This window comes from Nyctereutes procyonoides, unplaced genomic scaffold, assembly GCF_905146905.1.
Source record: "Nyctereutes procyonoides isolate TBG_1078 unplaced genomic scaffold, NYPRO_anot_genome, whole genome shotgun sequence".
Lineage (NCBI taxonomy): Eukaryota > Metazoa > Chordata > Mammalia > Carnivora > Canidae > Nyctereutes > Nyctereutes procyonoides.
This window is the reverse complement of record NW_026575125.1, coordinates 39180286-39198061: the sequence shown is the minus strand read 5'-3', so window position 1 is coordinate 39198061 and position 17776 is coordinate 39180286. Positions and strand designations below refer to the sequence as shown.

At 44.7% G+C, this 17776-nt stretch overlaps 1 protein-coding gene across 1 annotated transcript in view; it reads left to right on the top strand.

The window, feature by feature from the left end:
- DIPK2B (divergent protein kinase domain 2B) overlaps nucleotides 1-17776 on the top strand; it is a 44982-nt gene that overhangs the window by 3234 nt on the left and 23972 nt on the right. Inside the window, exon 2 of the mRNA XM_055337909.1 lies at nucleotides 5489-5753. Within this exon, the coding sequence (XP_055193884.1) occupies nucleotides 5489-5753 (265 nt within the window). The remainder of the gene's footprint in view (nucleotides 1-5488; nucleotides 5754-17776) is intronic.

Sequence of the window (17776 nt, the reverse complement as noted above, 5' to 3'; positions counted from 1 at the left end):
CAACAAAACAAAAAGGCAACCCACCAAATGGGAGAAGACAGTTGCAAATGACACATCCACAATTTTATTTCTAATGGCTTTGTGGTATTAGATTGCATTGATCAGCCACAATTTATAAAACTAATCCACTACTGTGAGACAACTAGGTTTTTTCTTCTTTTCAGTATTATAAGCAGTGTTATGTTTGAACATGCTTGTTGCTAGATTTTTGTGTGCATCAATCATAAATTCTATGACAAACTCCCAAAAGTGGAATTTCTGGGTCACAAAATGTAGCACAGTTTTAGAAGATTTTATATATGTACATATCTCCAATTGGAGACTTCTTCTTTTTTTAAGATTTTATCTATTTATTCATGAGAGACACAGAAAGAGAGAGACAGAGACAGAGACACAGGCAGAGGGAGAAGCAGGATCCATGCAGGGAGCCCGACGTGGGACTCGATCCCAGGACTCCAGGACTCCAGGGCTGAAGGCAGGCACTAAACCACTGAGCCGCCCAGGGATCCCCCCAAATGGAGATGTCTACCCATAGTGCTCACTTCTTGCACACTCACAAATATTTCATATTACTACTATGTTTAATTTGTATTTCTTCTGAATTGAAGCCTTTTTTCAAGCTTATTGGCCATTTCTATTTCTTGTTTGCTAAACTGTCCACAAGTTCATATCCTTTGCCTAAGAGTTTGTTCATCTTGTTCACCACCAAATATTTTCTCACTTCTACAAATGACTGTGATGATACCTTAGGGAAAAGCCCAGCCCAAACTCTCAGATGTTTGGCCAAAATGCTATAACCAGGGAAACATTAGCATTCCAGGAGAGGACCTCAGTAAGGATTGGACAATACTTGTTTGTCTGGCAGCAGAGAGGGAGTCTGGGAAGCTGAAGACACGTAATTGGTAGATGAATGTCGTCTTTCCTTCTGTCCTTTATCTTCTCTGGTAAGAATGCTAATGATAAACTGATGCTTCCCATTCCCAGCCTATAACCTTTAAACATTTCAGTGTTTTCAGTACCAGTTTTCCCATGCATTCCTTGTTGACTTTCAAATCCTGAATGAAAAAGTTAAGGGAAACCAGAGAAAAAGAGTAAACCTGATTGACATAGTCTTCCTACTAAAAACATACCTAACTGTGAAATCCTAAGTGATCACACCAACTGGCAAGATCTACCAGGAACTTATTGATCGGTATTTGTGTATGTGAAGGTAATAGGTTGGGGAGAAAGGTGGAGGTGGGGGTTATTCTGATCAGAGTCACTCCTAGGGATACCTGGGTTCTCACCAAGACAGGTGCTTTACCTCACCTTCTGTACTGTACTCACTTGACCTTACATCCCCACCTCCCACTCCCAAAGTCCAGAGAGAGAGGGAGAGGCAGAGAAACAGGCAGAGAGAGAAGCAGGCTCCATGCAGGGAGCCCAAGGCGGGACTCGATCCCGGGTCTCCAGAATCACACTCCGGGCTGAAGGCAGCGCTAACCGCTGCACCACCGGGGCTGCCCCCACTCCCAAAGTCTTAAAGGATGTTTATTTTTTTAATGGCACTTAATTTTTATTTTTTTAAAAATTTATTTAAATTAAATTAATTAAGATATAATGTATTACTGGTTTCAGAGGTAGAGGTCAGTGATTCATTCATCAGTCTTACATAATACCCAGTGCTCCAGGCACCTGGGTGGCTCAGTGGTTGAACATCTACCTGGTTGGCTCAGGTCATGGTCCTGGGGTCCTGGGATCGAGTCCCACATCAGGCTCCCCTTGAGGAGCCTGCTTCTTCCTCTGCCTATGTCTCTACCTCTCTCTCTGGGTCTCTCATGAATAAAAACAAAATATTAAAAAAAAAACAGTGCTCATTATATCACATGCCCTCCTTAATGTCTACCACCCAGTACCCCATGCCCCCACCCCATCCCCTCCAGCAACCCTCAGTTTGATTCCTATTATGGAATGGTCTCTTATGGTTTGCCTCCCTCTATGATTCAGTCTAGTTCTATCCACGTCGTTGCACATGGCAAGATTTCTTTCTTTGATGGCTGAGTAATATTCCATTGTGTATATATATATATATATATATATATATATATATATATACTGCATCTTCTTTATCCATTCATCAGTTGATGGACGTCTGAGTTCTTCCCGTATTTTGGCAATTATGGACATTGCTGCTATAAACACTGGGGTGCGTGTGCCCCTTCAAATCATTATTTTTGTATCCTTTCAATAAATACCTAGTAGTGCAATTGCTAAGTCATAGGATAGTTCTGTTTTTAACTTTTTTGAGGAAACTCCATACTGTTTTCCAGAGTGGCTGCACCAGCTTGCATTCCCATCAACAGTGTAAAAGTTTCCCTTAAAGGATGTTTAAATACTTCTGAGTAGTAGAGGGCTCACAGTAAAATAAGTAAAACATTAGACCTGATTTTGCCTTCTCTTCTCCCTTGCCCTTGTCTGTCTCTTTCATTTCAGAAGATGATAGTAACTATTGCTTTAAGAATCAATTCAGAGGCCTCAAGATCTGTAGGGCCCCAGAGCTAATGGCAAAAGCATCCACGTATACATTCAATCATCCACACATGCACCCATCCATCCATTTACCAATTCATTCAGGAGTCCATCAGTGCATTCTTCACTCTGCAGCCAGCCAGCCAGCCCTCCATGTATCCCTCCACTCACCATTCATCTATACATCCAAATAACCATCCATCCATCCATCTATCCATCCATCCAACTAAAATGCATCGAGCACTAACTTGGCACCAAGCAAGCTTCTAAGCACTGAGTGATCATGTTGAAGGAAGCCCAGTCCCAGCCTTGAGGAGTTTACTTTCTACTGGGAAGACAGTGATTACACTGGGAAGGTGGAAGGAAGTATCTCAGACAAAGGGATGGGCACATGAAAAGGTGAGTGGAGGTTCAGAGGCCCAAAATGATGTGGCTTTAGCCGAGGATGATCAGTGGTTTGGTGAGAACAAAGCAAGATTATAAGGGGAGCAGCAGGAGATTGGCCCAGAAAGGATTCTGTGAACTGCTCTAAGTAGTGAGAGCTTTGGGGAAGACGCTAGATATTTTAAGGGTCTTGGCAGAGCTGAGGAATGGAGAAGAGGAAAGAGAGGTGAGAAATATTTAGGAAGGCATGTCTACAGACTGTTTGGATGTAAGCATGAGGAGCATGCATGAACATAGAGTGTTCCATTCTCATTGCAACACTGTCACTCCCCCCACGCCTCCACTCTGTCCTTCATGTTGAGGGGCTGTGGCCAATTGGACCACATGACCTTTTTGCTTGCTTCCACCTCTGGAAACTATGATACTTATTGTTCATCTCTCGAACTAACAAGGAGCTTGGCCAGCCTCACTTTGAACATGCCCATGATCTCAGTTCAGAAGGAATATTAGAATACTCTCTCTGTTTGGCAATTTTCCAAATTCTAGGATTTTAACATTTTAGTGAATAAAGAGCAGGGTCCATTTTCTCACCAACACCTTTCTGCTCGATGAAGTAGGTAATCAAAGTTGTCAGCACACACATTTTTTTCCATTCAATACCATAAATTTATTACCACTTTGAGTGGGGGAGAAGTGGCCTGTAAATCTGTGTATTTGTGCTCAGTCAGTTTTTATGGGATGCCTTGAGCCACCTCTGAATGTGCACCAGGCATCCGTTACAGGTCACCTCTCATTTCAGACCCTGTTAGCAACCCCTAATAATGTTATCTATTCCCCAAAACAAAGTCATAAAAAGGATGTCAGGGGACCAGGCAATGGCAAAGTGCTTGAAATTGCAAGCTCTGGAGACTTGAATGCCACTTCCTCCAATCTCTGGTTGTATGACTTTGGACAAATTACTTAATTTCTCTGTGCCTCAGTTTCCCCATCTGTATGGTTACGAATAGTACTGACTTCACCAGTTTGCTGCCAGGTTTAACTGAATACTACCCACGAAGCCTTGAGCAAAGTGACTGGTGTGCTTAAGTGTTTCATACACTCATGTTGCTATGATCAGTATCTAAGAGAGCTACCTATTATAAATTCTCAGTCACAGGCCTTCCAGGGGGTTGAACCCCCATGAGCAAGAGCAGTTATAAGAAACAAGCAGACAGGTCTGCCTCAGGGTCCTCTGCCCTTCCTTAACCCCTCAGAAGGGAGGATCATTTCCATGAAAATGCCCTGAAATGGACTCACTGCTAGTTTATAATGATTCATCTTTTTAAATAGATTTGTGGCAATGTCTTTGAACAGAATTCTTTGGGCCTACTTCTACTGCACTTTGGATAGTACTGCTGCATTCTGGAAGGTGCTAATTGACAGTTTCTGCTGGAGTACCTTCTCTGAGAAGCTTGCAGTCTCTTAGAGTGAAGTGGTGTCATTTAAGTGAGAAAACAAACCAGTGGAGCGTTCAGGGCCAATCCAAATGCTAATTCTTCCAAAACTCATGATCATGAGGTGGTCCCATAATACCCAACAATAAGAAGTTAAAGATTCTTCCTTAAATATAGAACACATCTTACTTAGAAGCGAATTTTATTCATCAGGAAAGTAAACGTTACCTTACCAATCTTTCATACATAAATCAGAAGACTCCCCATTCTTCCCTAATGGAAATGTTGGCACGCAGCCAGAAGAATGGAGAAAAGGCTCAAGGTGGCACCCAGGAGACCAGCAAGTGGTCATAGACCAGTGCTGCTCCCCTGGGGAGGATTAAGGACCGAGCAGGCCGTTGTGTGGAATTATACACCTCTTGGATCCCAGGTGGCTTTGAATTTAGTGACCATTTAGCAGCCACTGTTCCCTGTGACTTGGTTGGTACAGATGTCTTAAATCTTTGGACAGAAAGGAAAATTGATGGGGCTGTGTAGGGTGAAGTATGGAGAGGCAGAGCTCCGCCAGAAGCCTCTTCTCCAACTACGGTTCCAAGACCCAGCCGTTCAAGGGTGGGCTGTTTCTAGAACCAGGGTAGAGAAGGGGAAAGATCATGGGCTCTGCTGACAGAGGGCCCTGCGTTTGCCTCTCTGCTTGGCAACATATTGTTGGAGCTTAGGCAAGGTCCTTAAGCTTTATAGGCCTCAGGTTCTCCATCTGTAAAGTGGGGACAGGGTATGAGGAGAATCTAAGGTACCAGCATGTGTAAAGCTGCTGTCTGTACATGGAGAAGAAGCCCAGAAAGCCATGGTAGCCCTGCTGTGCCAGCTGCATGACGAGTTTGTGTCTGGCTTGTATCTCCCTCACCTTTTGTGACATCAAAGGTTTACTTCCCTGAGTTTGGGGAAACAAAAATTGTCTTCTCTCCGAAAGAGTCTGGAGCGCCCCAGGCTAAGGAGGAGAAATGGGACGGACGGGATGCTGTCCCCTGTCTCCTTGTCCCCCGGGCTCTGCTGGCTCTGGCTGTACAGCTGGTCCCTCCTTGTCCACCCCCCCCCCCCCACACACACACAGACTTTATCCCTCCAGCTCCAGCCAGATCCTAAAAGGGTTCTTCTTCCAGGTTTGACAGCTGGCTGGCCTCCCACCTCGAACTGCCTCCCGACTACTTGCCTTCTTACCCTGCAAATTACTCAGATGATTCCAAAACCTGGCGCCCTGTGGAGGTCTCCAGGCTGGTGAGCAAACAGCAAAGCGACATCTCAGACAGGAGAATCTGCGCCTCTGCGGCAGCCCCGAAGACCTGCAGCATCGAGCGCATCCTGCGGAAAACCGGGAGGTTCCAGAAGTGGCTGCAGGCCAAGCGCCTCACACCGGACCTGGTGCAGGTGAGTGTGCGGCCCAGGGCCGGAGACAAGGAGGCGAGGGTGGAGGGAGGTGTCTCTTCTCGTCTCACCAGCTCCAAGTAGGGAAAAACAGTCACCGTTTGTCTGCAGTGGGACCAAACAATGTCACGGAGCAGGGTGGCTTGTGACAAGACGGTAACTAGATGGCTTCGGTGATAGGGACCCTTCCCCTTGTCACCCATCGGTCTCTGCAGCTATTTGGGAAACAGGTTCCCGCTGCTCCCTCTGTTCTCAGGAACTGATGCGAGGACCCTTCCCAACCCTCCCCCTGCCGGGGTTTTGGTTCACCTGCGGCCTTCTCGGGGGACCCTTGCCAACCTCCCGACTGTGCCCTCTCTTGGAAGCTCTCACATACACCCCGCGTCACCATCCAGAGAGCCCACTTGGAAAATCAGCTCCCTCATCAGTTTCCCAGCACGGAGAAGAACCAATCCTGAGTCATGGGAGAGGCGGCCTCTGATAATACAGCACCCCCCTTCCCACCTGAGGGCTCCCACTCCCTCCCACGAGGAGGCGGCCTTGAGCACATCACTGGTGCATCGTATCCTGCATTCATCCCCACTACCCCGGCTTCTTCCTCCAGACCAGCACAACCACCTACCTCCACACACACACCCCCGCTGGGCCCCTTCTGCTGAAGACGCCCCCTCAGAGGACTGGGGAGTGACTCATCTGCAGCAAAAGTGGGAAGGAGAGGCTCACCCCAGCCTCCCTGCCGTGACAGGGTTGGAGGGCTTGAACTGGCCCTCTGGGTAGGTGGGGGGTGCTGAGGCTGCTTCTTGCACTCCCCAGGCCACAAGCCCCCTGCACATGGACTTCTGAGCGCCCAGACCTTCCCTGGGCCTCTGCAAGATGAGGGGCACAGAGCAAAGATATCTCATCCATGTCACAGGGCCATCTGGCTTTGCTCTCAGGTGATGTGGAAACTGCTTTGCCATCAGGAGGAATTGAGCTGCCGGTAACAGGGCTGCCATCTGACACTGAGCCTTCCAGTGGGAAGACTTTGCACTCTGCCCTCTATGAATGTCATGGCCATGGCGTGGGAGAGAATGAGCCAGGGGAAGTCACGCTGGGCCCAGGCCGGGGAGGTGGTGGCAGGATCCAACATACGGGTCTTGGAGTTGGTGCAGGAGACCCGAAGTGGAGGCCCAGGTGGAAAGAACCCCAGTGGGGGCTGCTCAACACTTGGCAGTGTCCAACAACACAGGGCAGATAACAAAGCCCTCGCCATGGTCCACACCCTAGGTGTGATCCCTCTGTCACCTCTCTTTGTGCATCTGCAGAAGGACCCTCTGCACACTGGCCTCGGTACCTGCCACAGGCCATTTGCAGGCTGGCCGCAGCACAGGAAGAACCAATATGAGACCTTTTCTGCTTTGCCTCAAATATGTGCTCAGCAACAAATAGAAGTCCGCAGGAAGAGCAAAACAAGATACACAAGGAATTGTTTCAGAACCGCTTGAAAATCCCATCACCTCTTTCCACCCCCATCATTATCAGGTCCCATGCCGAAGGACACAGTTTTCCACAGACACTGGTTCCAGACGAGCTCTACTTGAGAGCTGGACAACATACCAAAGGACATCCTGGTGTTCAGGATATCCTTGAGATCCCACAGAAAGTGGCCAGACTGACATGAGGCTTTGAACTCAGGAAGGCTCCCTCTTTCCTTCAGCTTCTAGAGATTTCCATAATAACAACACAGTGGGGATTATCCCAGCGGGCCTGGCAAGGCCAACGGCAACCTGCTCCATACATCTAGTGTCACCTACCATGATGAGTGGTACAGACCAAAGATCTCTGGGGCCACCCTAGAAACTATGCCTGAGTCCCAGCTCCACCACTAAATTCTGTGGCAACACGAGAAAGAGCAGAGACCCAGGAAGACCCTCTGGTCAACAAGTTTCAACATTGTGCTTTATCTTGGGGACACAGAGATAAATCTGACACAAGCTCCACCTCCAAGAGCCCGTGGCCCACTAGCGAGGACAGGTCAGAGCACAAACCACCACAACGCAACATAGTGCATGTTATGATGACACTTGGTAAGGGAAGAAAGGACAACCTATTAATTGGGTCCTTCACTCATTAACCAGTTGACCCTGCATGCAAGCCCAGGACTTTCTCACTCTGCCCCATCGTCCCTCCACCCAAACTGGGTTGTGGGGAAGAGGGCCTCCCAGCTCTCCTATTCTTTGACGTGGTATGACTGCTTCACTTATTATCAAACAAATCCTGATCGGTGCCTACTATCAGCAGGTGTTGTGCCGTGTGCCTTGATGTCCTATTTCTCCAAGTGTGGCAAATAGTGCCTGCTCCACCTGAGTCAGGCATCCTCACGATCTTACACAGAGGAAGATGCTTTAGAAGAAGCCCATCACCACAGACATGCATGGCAACGTTATTGTAACAAGAGGATCCCTTTTGTCGGTGTGTTGTGCTAAAATTTGCTCAACCGAATTTGTCCTCTCGCATGAACATGCAGCCAAAAAAGCTTTCTTTCTTTCTGCCAGAAACACATCCATTAACAACACCCCGTTAAGACACATCCAAAGCCACAACAATTTCACTTTTCTGCTGACTCATCCCCACCAGAGGTTTTTCCTTTCCTTATAAAACAAACAAACAAAAAACAACCCACAGAAAAATATCAGCATTTTATAAATGCTGAACAAACCCCATGTTTTCTCTATCCACCAAAGCCCAAGGTTATTGGCATCCCATTTGGCACCACCTCCTCCCTCTCTTGTCCTCCTTTCCAGAGACGCTTTGCCCTTAGGATTCCACAGAATGCCCTCGGTGTTCTGCAGCCTTTCCCTCCAAGGCCTCATCCCTCATCCAGGCAGCACCCAAACTCCTGCACTTCTCTTCTTAGCGAAACTCACCTCCCAGACAGTTTCAAATGGATCCATCATCACCAAAGGTGGGTGGGGGGATAGGGGGTGGCGGCTAGGAACTCACCTACTTTGCCCAAGAGACTTGAAAAATGAGCGTTCAGGGACGCCTAGGCAGCTCAGTGGTTGAGTGTCTGCCTTCGGCTCAGGTCATGATCCCAGGGTCTGGGATCAAGTCCCGCATTCCGCATTGGGCTCCCTGCAGGAAGCCTGCTTCTCCCTCTGCCTGAGTCTCTGCCGCCCTCTCCATGTCTCTCCTGAATAAATAAATAACATCTTGAAAGAAAGAAAGAAAGAAAGAAAGAAAGAAAGAAAGAAAGAAAGAAAGAAAGAAAGAAAAATGAGTGTTCAGGCAAAAACTTGAACATTCACAGCAGCACTCTTCACAAGAGCCAATAGGTGGAAGCGACCCACACATCCCTCAACTGAGGCGTGAATAAACAAAACATGTTATATCCATACAGTGGAATATTATTTGACCGTAAAAAAGAATGAGGTACTGCCTACTACAACATGGATGAGCCTGAAAACCATTAAGCTAAGTGAGGGGAGCCAGGTGCTAAAAGACAAATATTGGAGGATTCCATTTATAGGAGATATCTAGAAGAGGTAAATCCATAGATACGGAAAGCAGATTAGCGGTTCCCAGGAGCTGAGGGGGAGAATTAAGAGTGAATGTTTAATGGGTACCGGGGTTTTCTTTTGGGGGTGATGGAAAAATTCTGGAGTTAGAGAGTAGTGACAGTTGCACAACCTTGTGAGTATACAAAAAGCCATTGAATTACATACCTTAAAATGGTTAGAATGGCCAATTGTATGTTATGTGAATTTCACCTCAACTTAAAAAAAAAAGGAAGAATAAACCCCAAAGAAATTGCACCAATCCTGTGATTGCATTCCCTAGAAGACCCGAGATGGGCAGCTAATCCAATAATTTAATTCATGCCAAGATGTGAACAGCTAATAGCATTTCACTGTTAGCCCTCCAAGAAACCATTTGTGTGTAAAGCCGATATGGTAATACTCGTACTCCTCCATCCCCTGACTATCTTGCACCTTCCTGATACATCCCTGCATTCTTCCCCCCTGACCACAAAATCCAGATGTGCCCCCCCCTCCGACCAGAATCCTTCTCGGTGATGTTCTGAACAAGTAGCCCATTTCTGGGTGATGATTCATGATATCTGCCCGCCCCGGGAATTCTCTAGATCATGACTTGAATGGTGTTCTCTGATTTTCTCAAAAGCCACTTTCCGACAGGGATGTGAGCCAAGACCCTCCAGAGTGTGCGTCTGTGTGTGTGTGTGTGTGTGTGTGTGTGTGCTGGTGCATGTGTGGGGAAAGAGAGGGGGGCCACGAGAAACACAGATTCACTCAGAAAACTGGCAAGGGAGAGAGAGAAACAGTCAAAGAAATAAAAGAAAATTTAAGACAGGGGACATGTGAACAGCATGGGGCCCTCAGAACCTTGACTATGAGTTCTGCTTCTGAATAAATAAAGTCAGCTTGGATGAAAAGCCCCAGTGGTCACCATCAGAGGCTAAGCCAGGGAGTCCGTGGCTTCCTCTCCTGCAGGACCAAGTGCTGCTTTGTTTTTTTTTTAATTTTTATTTATTTTATGATAGTCACACACACACACACACAGAGAGAGAGAGAGAGAGAGAGAGAGAGGCAGAGACACAGGCAGAGGGAGAAGCAGGCTCCATGCACCGGGAGCCCGACGTGGGATTCGATCCCGGGTCTCCAGGATCGCTCCCTGAGCCAAAGGCAGGCGCCAAACCGCTGTGCCACCCAGGGATCCCCCAAGTGCTGCTTTGTATTAAGGACACTCTCGAAATAAGTCAGTCAGAGAAGGACAAACATTATATGGTCTCATTCATTTGGGGAATATAAAAAATAGTGAAAGGGAATAAAGGGGAAAGGAGAGACAATGGGTGGGAAATATCAGAAAGGGTGATAGTACATGAGAGACTCCTAACGCTGGGAAACGAACAAGGGGTGGTGGAAGGGGAGGAGGGCAGGGGGTGGGGGTGACTGGGTGACGGGCACTGAGGGGGGCACTTGACGGGATGAGCACTGGGTGATATGCTATATGTTGGCAAATCGAACTCTAATAATAATAATAATAATAATAATAATAATAATAGGACACTCTCTTGAGCCAGGGAGGCAGCGAGGGACCAGAAATCCGCCAGAGGGTGAAACAATGCAGTGTGTATGTGTGTGTGTGTGTGTGTGTGACTTATGCTAATAAAACCCTGACTTTCCTCCTAAAAACTACATTATTCTGATGGGAATACCCTGCAGCCTAAATTACTAGCCCACAGATAGAACCAGAGCCAAGAACACCACCCAGTTTATTACGATTGCTTGTTCGAAAAACCACAAAGAAGGCTTCCTCTGCTATTACGCCAAACGCAAAGAGGCAGCAACCCTCGGCGGTGCGTGGCTAATCGGAGGAAACACATATCCCCCATCCCCTCAACTACCAGCTGCTTCTGACAATGTTCTAAACACAGACCCTATTTTTCCCTGGCGTGGGAACGGATTCCATGGACGCAGGGGCCTTTTATCCCACTAGATGGCAGTAGAGAGTGTTCAGGCAGCTTCCTTCAAACAAGGATGGCTGGCAATTTTACTTCCTCTGCTTCGGTTTTGTTTTTGTTTTTAAGAAAGAATTTTAAAAATACAAATAAAAATAAATAAAATGAAGAAAAGAGAGAGATAATGAAAGGCAATAAACAAATTAAGCAAAATGCACATTGGCCATTTAACCAGGATAGGGTTGTAGAGGTAAATACTTAACTAAATTTCATTTTTGCTTGAATTTAATTCAATAATACTTAAGAGGGTGTTTGCAGGACCTGTGCTAGGCCCCAGGAGGGTATAAGGGTGTGGAGACAAGGTCCCTGCACTCTGGGAGATGACACCCTGCTGGGGCAGGGACCCATTGTGATAGGAGACAGGTTATGATAATGTGTATGCATGAAGATGAAAATCTTGTATGAGAGTCACAGCTAGTTTTCAGACAATATTTTAACCTCTCCCAAGCTACCAGGTCAAGGACCCTTCTTCCAAAAAGCTACATTTGTTTTTAGTTTTTTGTATGTTTTTTTTTTTAAGAACATGTCCAGCTTGATGCTGGAAAAAGAAAAGCAGCTAATTGGTGGCCATTCCATTTTCATATTGATCTAATATGGGAGTCAAAGAAGAAATGAGTATTAATGGAAAAGGAAATGTGCGCTACGGAAAGTGCCTGGCCAGTCCCACATAGGCCAGCATTCCCAGAACATCAGCACACACCCTCTGGCTAAACCGTCTTTGGAGATAAGAGGTCCTTCTAGGGTACACTGTGATCGTGAGTCCCTGCTCCCCATGACCCTTGGGAAGTAGTCACGGCGCTTTGTTCGTTGGCCATGGGAATTTCAGGAGCCAACTGGAGCGAGATCACAGCCTGGACCTGAGCCCCGCCCAATCCACTTTCTCCTTCCAGTCACGGAAATTGGCAGTTGAAACAACGAGGACTTTGAATCATAGTATTTGTTGACGGTTACAACCACGAAGACTTCATCATCTCTGCATGTATGGCGAACACGAATTGTGATAGAGACTAACCTATTCATTTCCAGGCCTCTGTTTCATCAGAGGCTCATAGAAAAGGGACGAACAGATTGCTCAGCCTGTCTCCTAAAATGAATCCTAAATTATTCCTGATGGACCATGAGTGAAAAGAAGACAGTGAGAGGTGTTCCCCACCTTGGTTGGGAAATTATAGAGGCAAGAAAAGACTCCGGGAAGGTAGACGTGAGATGAGTCCCCAGAGGTTCCTTCCTGATGAGCTCAAATGCAGAATAGAGAAAGCCTGCAGCCCAGGCATAGCTGAAGGCTGGGCAGCCGTCAAGAGGGACCAGCCAAAGCAGGCTCTGCTATCACACGTGCTGAGCTTTCCCTGAACTTGGATGTTGGCCAGCCAAACCCGTTCTTAAATAAACCAAGCCTCCTTTGTTCTTGCTATGATTTCTTCCTTTGCTATTTCAGTATCCCTATTTTGTAATCTGCTGGAACAAATGCTTTTGCTTGGTTCAGAGGCCTGAGCATTGGCTGTGCCTCTGCATACATCCACATAATATGAAGTCCACAGAGGTTAAACTATATAGTCTATAACAGACATCTATAAAGACATTCATTCGAAAAAAATAGAATGATGAAACTTATATATTGCTTGTGTTCTAGAAACAGTTTCTTGGGCCACAAAACCTCTCACCAAATTTCAAAAAGTAGAAATACCACAGACCACTTTCTCTGATTAAAAGGCAATAGCATTAGACAGTAAGGGTAATCAAACAAGGGAGGAAAAAAAAGAACCCTACCAAAATCTGGAATTTTAAAACATTACCTTTTGAGCCACAAAGCAAATAACTGAAATTGTAATTGTATCAAGAAAAGAACAATAACAAAAACTCTGTATACCCCCAATCTATGATTTAACCTTTGCCAAATCACTACTCGGAGGGAAACTGGAAGCCAATCCAGTGTCGTATTAGGTGGCTGTCAGTACAAGTCTGGTCATTGATATGGAGAAATAATACACAAAAAGGTATAAAAATGAGGAATGACATGTCACTGCGGTCCTGACTCAGGGCCACCTATAACAATAAAAAAATGTCCAGTTTTGCTAGCCCTTTTCCCTAAGGATCACCAAGAATTCTATGGAAGACTTGATTTGTAAGCCTTTTCAGTGAATTAAGTGCAAAATAAATGTATTTATCCCTGGTTTATATATTATACACCAAACCACAGAGCAATGTAGCAACCTGTGAAACATCAAGATAGATTTCTACCCACTGAACCATACATGTGTCATAGACTCTTGGAGTTGAGTAAACTTGAAAGCTTACCAATGGAAATTCTCGAAATATTTGCATCCTTCATCTTACCATACAAAAAGGGGAACTCACTACCTTCAGAAGACAGCCTATTCCTTCTTTGAACAGAAAAAATCATCAGAAAGTTCATCTCAAATCTGGCTTCTTGTAGCTTTCACTCATTTAAATTATTAAATTCTTTTTACTCCTTGGCATTGCATATGACATTTCCCCCTCCCATATGTTTGCCCCCTCGATTCTGGCTTCCTAGTCTAGGTAATCCCCAATTCCCTTTTCCATCCAGGTCATTCCCCTCAAATCAATGCATATTGAACCCTGTGGCAGCTAAAACCCTTGCTACAGCCAGATTTTAGTTTTCAAGAACAGAGCCTTTTATTTATCCTGTTAAATATGATCTTCTTTTAAATCCATTACTCCAAGAGCCTGTCATCTTGATTCTGTTCCTTATTGTAGTCACTATCTTCCCAACTACATATCACCATCTTGTGTTGATGAACACAATTTTTATCTAGGTCCTAGTCATAAATAAAAATGTTAAACAGAACAGGGAGAAAGAGAAAGTATTCTCTCTCTATGAGGATTAATCTGTTAAGTCTCATTACTGTTGAATGCCTCACTAAAGTCTATATATTCCATTTCTCAAATTAAAAATCAAATAATCAAGTCAGAGAAAAAAAGTGAAGTTAGTTTAACATGATTTGATTAAATCAATCTTATATCGTAAAAGATAGCTATTTTCAAAGGTTTTAAATCAAAGGAGAAATTATATACTTAAATGCAAAGATCTTAAGTGTACAGCTAGGTAAAGTTTCACATGTGTTCACCCATGTAACCATGATCCACATCAAGATCATGAACATTTCCAACCCCTCAGAAGGCTCTTTCATGTCACCTCTCTAAAAAGAGCCCCCGCCAAAGGTACTATTTTCTTAAGACTTTCCCGGGTTTAGCACTGAAAGACCCACATCCCAGGAAACCTCTCAATCCCAAGCAGAGTGGAACCATTGATCACCCTACCCGCTCCAATGGTAGCCACTGTTCTGACTTAAATCACCATGAATCAGTTTTGCCTGGTTTTAAACTTCATTTAAATGAAATAGCACGGTATATACTCAGCATGGTGCCATACTATTTATCCATGTTGTTGCATGAATCAGTAGTTGGGGGGGTTTTCATCACAGTATAATATTCCGCTGTGTGATGATGTCACTATTCATTCCACTGTTGATGAACATTTGGGTTGTATTTATCTTGGGCGATTGCAAATGAAAGCTGCTACAAACATTCTTGTATATGTCAATTGGCGAACATAAACAGACTTATGGAAGTAAAGTATGCTGATGATAGCATGTACATAGGGACTCATTTTAGTAGATATTGCCACTTTTCCAAAGTAGTTGTACTGATTTCCTCCTATAAGCAAAGGAAGAGGGAGTTCCATTGTTCCACATTTCCATCCACACTTAATATCATTAGCTTTTCTTTTCTTGTCCTCTTGGTGGATGTCTGGCAGTAATTCATTGTATGATTTGAATTGGTATTTTTCTCATGACTAATAATATAGAGACTCTCTTCACATACTTTTTGGCTGCTTTGATTTCATCTCTTGTAAAATACTGGGTTAACTTGTCCATTTGTTTACTGGGTCATCTGTCTTACTGTTTGTAAAAGTTACATTTATATTCTAAGTTACGAGCTCTTTGTTGGATATATGTCATATTACAAATGTCTTTTCCCAATCCACACCTTGCCTTTTCACTCTCTTGTTTTTTTAAAGAATTTTATTTATTTATTTATTTATTTATTTATTTATTCATTCATTCATTCATTCATGAAAGACACACAGAGAGAGAAGCAGAGACCTAGGCAGAGAGAGAAGCAGGCTCCATGCAGGAAGCCTGATGTGGGATTCGATCCCGGGACTCCAGGATCACACCCTGGGCCAAAGGCAGGCGCACAACCACTAAGCCACCCAGGTGTCCCCCTTTTCACTCTCTTAATAGTATCTTTTGATGAACTGAAATTCTTCATTTCAATGTAGTCCAATTTATTCACTGTTTAAGATTAATGGCTTTAGTGTCCTGATTATCCCATGGTCATAAAAGTATTCCTTTGTTTACTTCTAGAAGCTTCCATGAATTATCTCTCATACATAGCCCACTAATAATATGCTCTGATGTGCCCAGTTTGGTGTTAAATCCAATCAGTAAGTTCTTAATTTCAGATACTGTCTTTTGTATTTCTAAATGTAATTTGTTTTTTTTTAATAGATTCCAATTCTCTGTTGAAATTCTCAATTTTTCTCTTTTCCCTTAAAAATCTTAATCCAAGTTACTTTGACTTCCATACTTGCTAACTCTGGATTATCTCTTCTTCTTCTCCTTCTGCTTCTGCTGGTTGTTTTCCTTTTTCTTGATAACCAATTAGTTTTTCTTGCTTCTTCACATTTTTTTGGTTAATTTTTTATTGTACACTGGATTTTAAGGTTAATACATGGTAGAGGTTCTGAAATACATTATCTTCCTCTAAAGATTGCTTTCATTCTACCAGCCAATTACATTGCTCACAGATTACCAAAATCCAGCGTTTCTCAATCTCAGAGCTATGAACATTTTGGGTCAGATTATTCTTTGTTGGGAGGATGAAGGTGAGGCTGTCCTGTGCATTGTAAGATGGTTAGCGGCATCCTTGGGCCCCACCCACTAGACACTAGTAGCATCACAACCTCCAATTGTGACAACCCAAAATGTCTCCAGCTGTTGCAAACCATCTCGTAGGGAGCAAAATTGCCCCCCAGTTGAGAACCACTGCCTTAATCCTGTTGAGGCTTGGTATTAGATTTTGTTCATGTAGATCTTCAGTGCTGCTCTTGCTCCTGGGACATGGTTCTTGCTGGTAGGACATGATCCTTACTACTGGAGTGTGGACTTTCTGAGGTCCCATTCAAAGCCCAGGGTGCTAAGATGTCCGGCTCAGGCTCCGGCCTCCATCGTGCCAGCAGTCTGCAGCCTCTGAAATCTCTTTTCAGGAATACAGCCTTCTACTGTGGGTCTCTGCTACGCCTGGAGTCCCACCTGCTTCCATGCAGCTTAGGAGTTGGCAAAAGACTTGACAGGCACTTTTACACGTATTTGAAGGGCTCTTCTCTGTAGCTCTCTCCTTGATAGGACCCTGCCTCCAAATCCCAGCTACTCTGGAAGCCCCATAGTGTTTCCTTTACCCAGCAAGACTTTGTGCTGCAGCTTGGAAAATGCCCTTGAGGGATAAATAGTATGAATATGGGGCTTGGCTCATGTGCATTCTTTTTCTCAACAACCATTGCCCTGTGCTGGTCGTGGTCCAATGCCCACAAACCGTTATTCTATGTATTTCATCCAGGTTTTAGAGCTATTTTATGGCAGAGAAATAAATCTGATAGCAATTGCTCTGCCATGGCCAGAACTAGGAATCTCGGAATAATCTACTTTCCAGGAGACAAAAAAACTGGTCCCATTGCATTCATATTATCCAAATCCTAAATGCAGCTATTAAAGCCATCTTTCCGGCTTTTGAGAATCTCACCTTACTCTTAAAGGATTCGGCATTTTGGATACTATTTCAAGGCTGAAGGAAGTGCAGGGAATTCCTGTGGCTCACAGCCTGGCAAAAATGCGAGGAACCAAGCCTGGTGTGAGAGACAGAGAAGAATGCGACTTAATAACACACTTACAGCAGAGCAGAAAGACACTTTCTCCAGAGTACATGGCCTTGGTTTCTGTTCTTTTGGTCTTTGCCTCTCCAATTAGCAAGGTGTTGCTTGAGGGCAAGGACTGCTTCTTATTCATCAGTGTCCTCCCTCACAGGTGTCTGACATGGAGTAGACACCTCACAAATATTTGGGAAATGAAGAAGTGATAGAATGAGTGCAAGGATGGGACATCATTCATCACTCACTGTTCATGGCTTCTGGGTGACACTCAATCCCTACCAGTGCTAACTACCTGGGCAGCTCTGGAGGCCGTTAGATTTCAGAGTCTCTGAAAGTCCTGACTTTCCCCCAAAAGAACATTGTTACTGGCTTGACCCAGGTGTTAACAAGTCTGAAAGCATCATGGTTCCTGCTCCTTGGAATATGACTCTTTTCTTTAAAAAAAATTAATTTATTTACTCATGAGAGACACAGAGAGGCAGAGACATAGGCAGAGGGAGAAGCAGGCTCCCCAAGGGGAGCCTGATGCAGGACTCA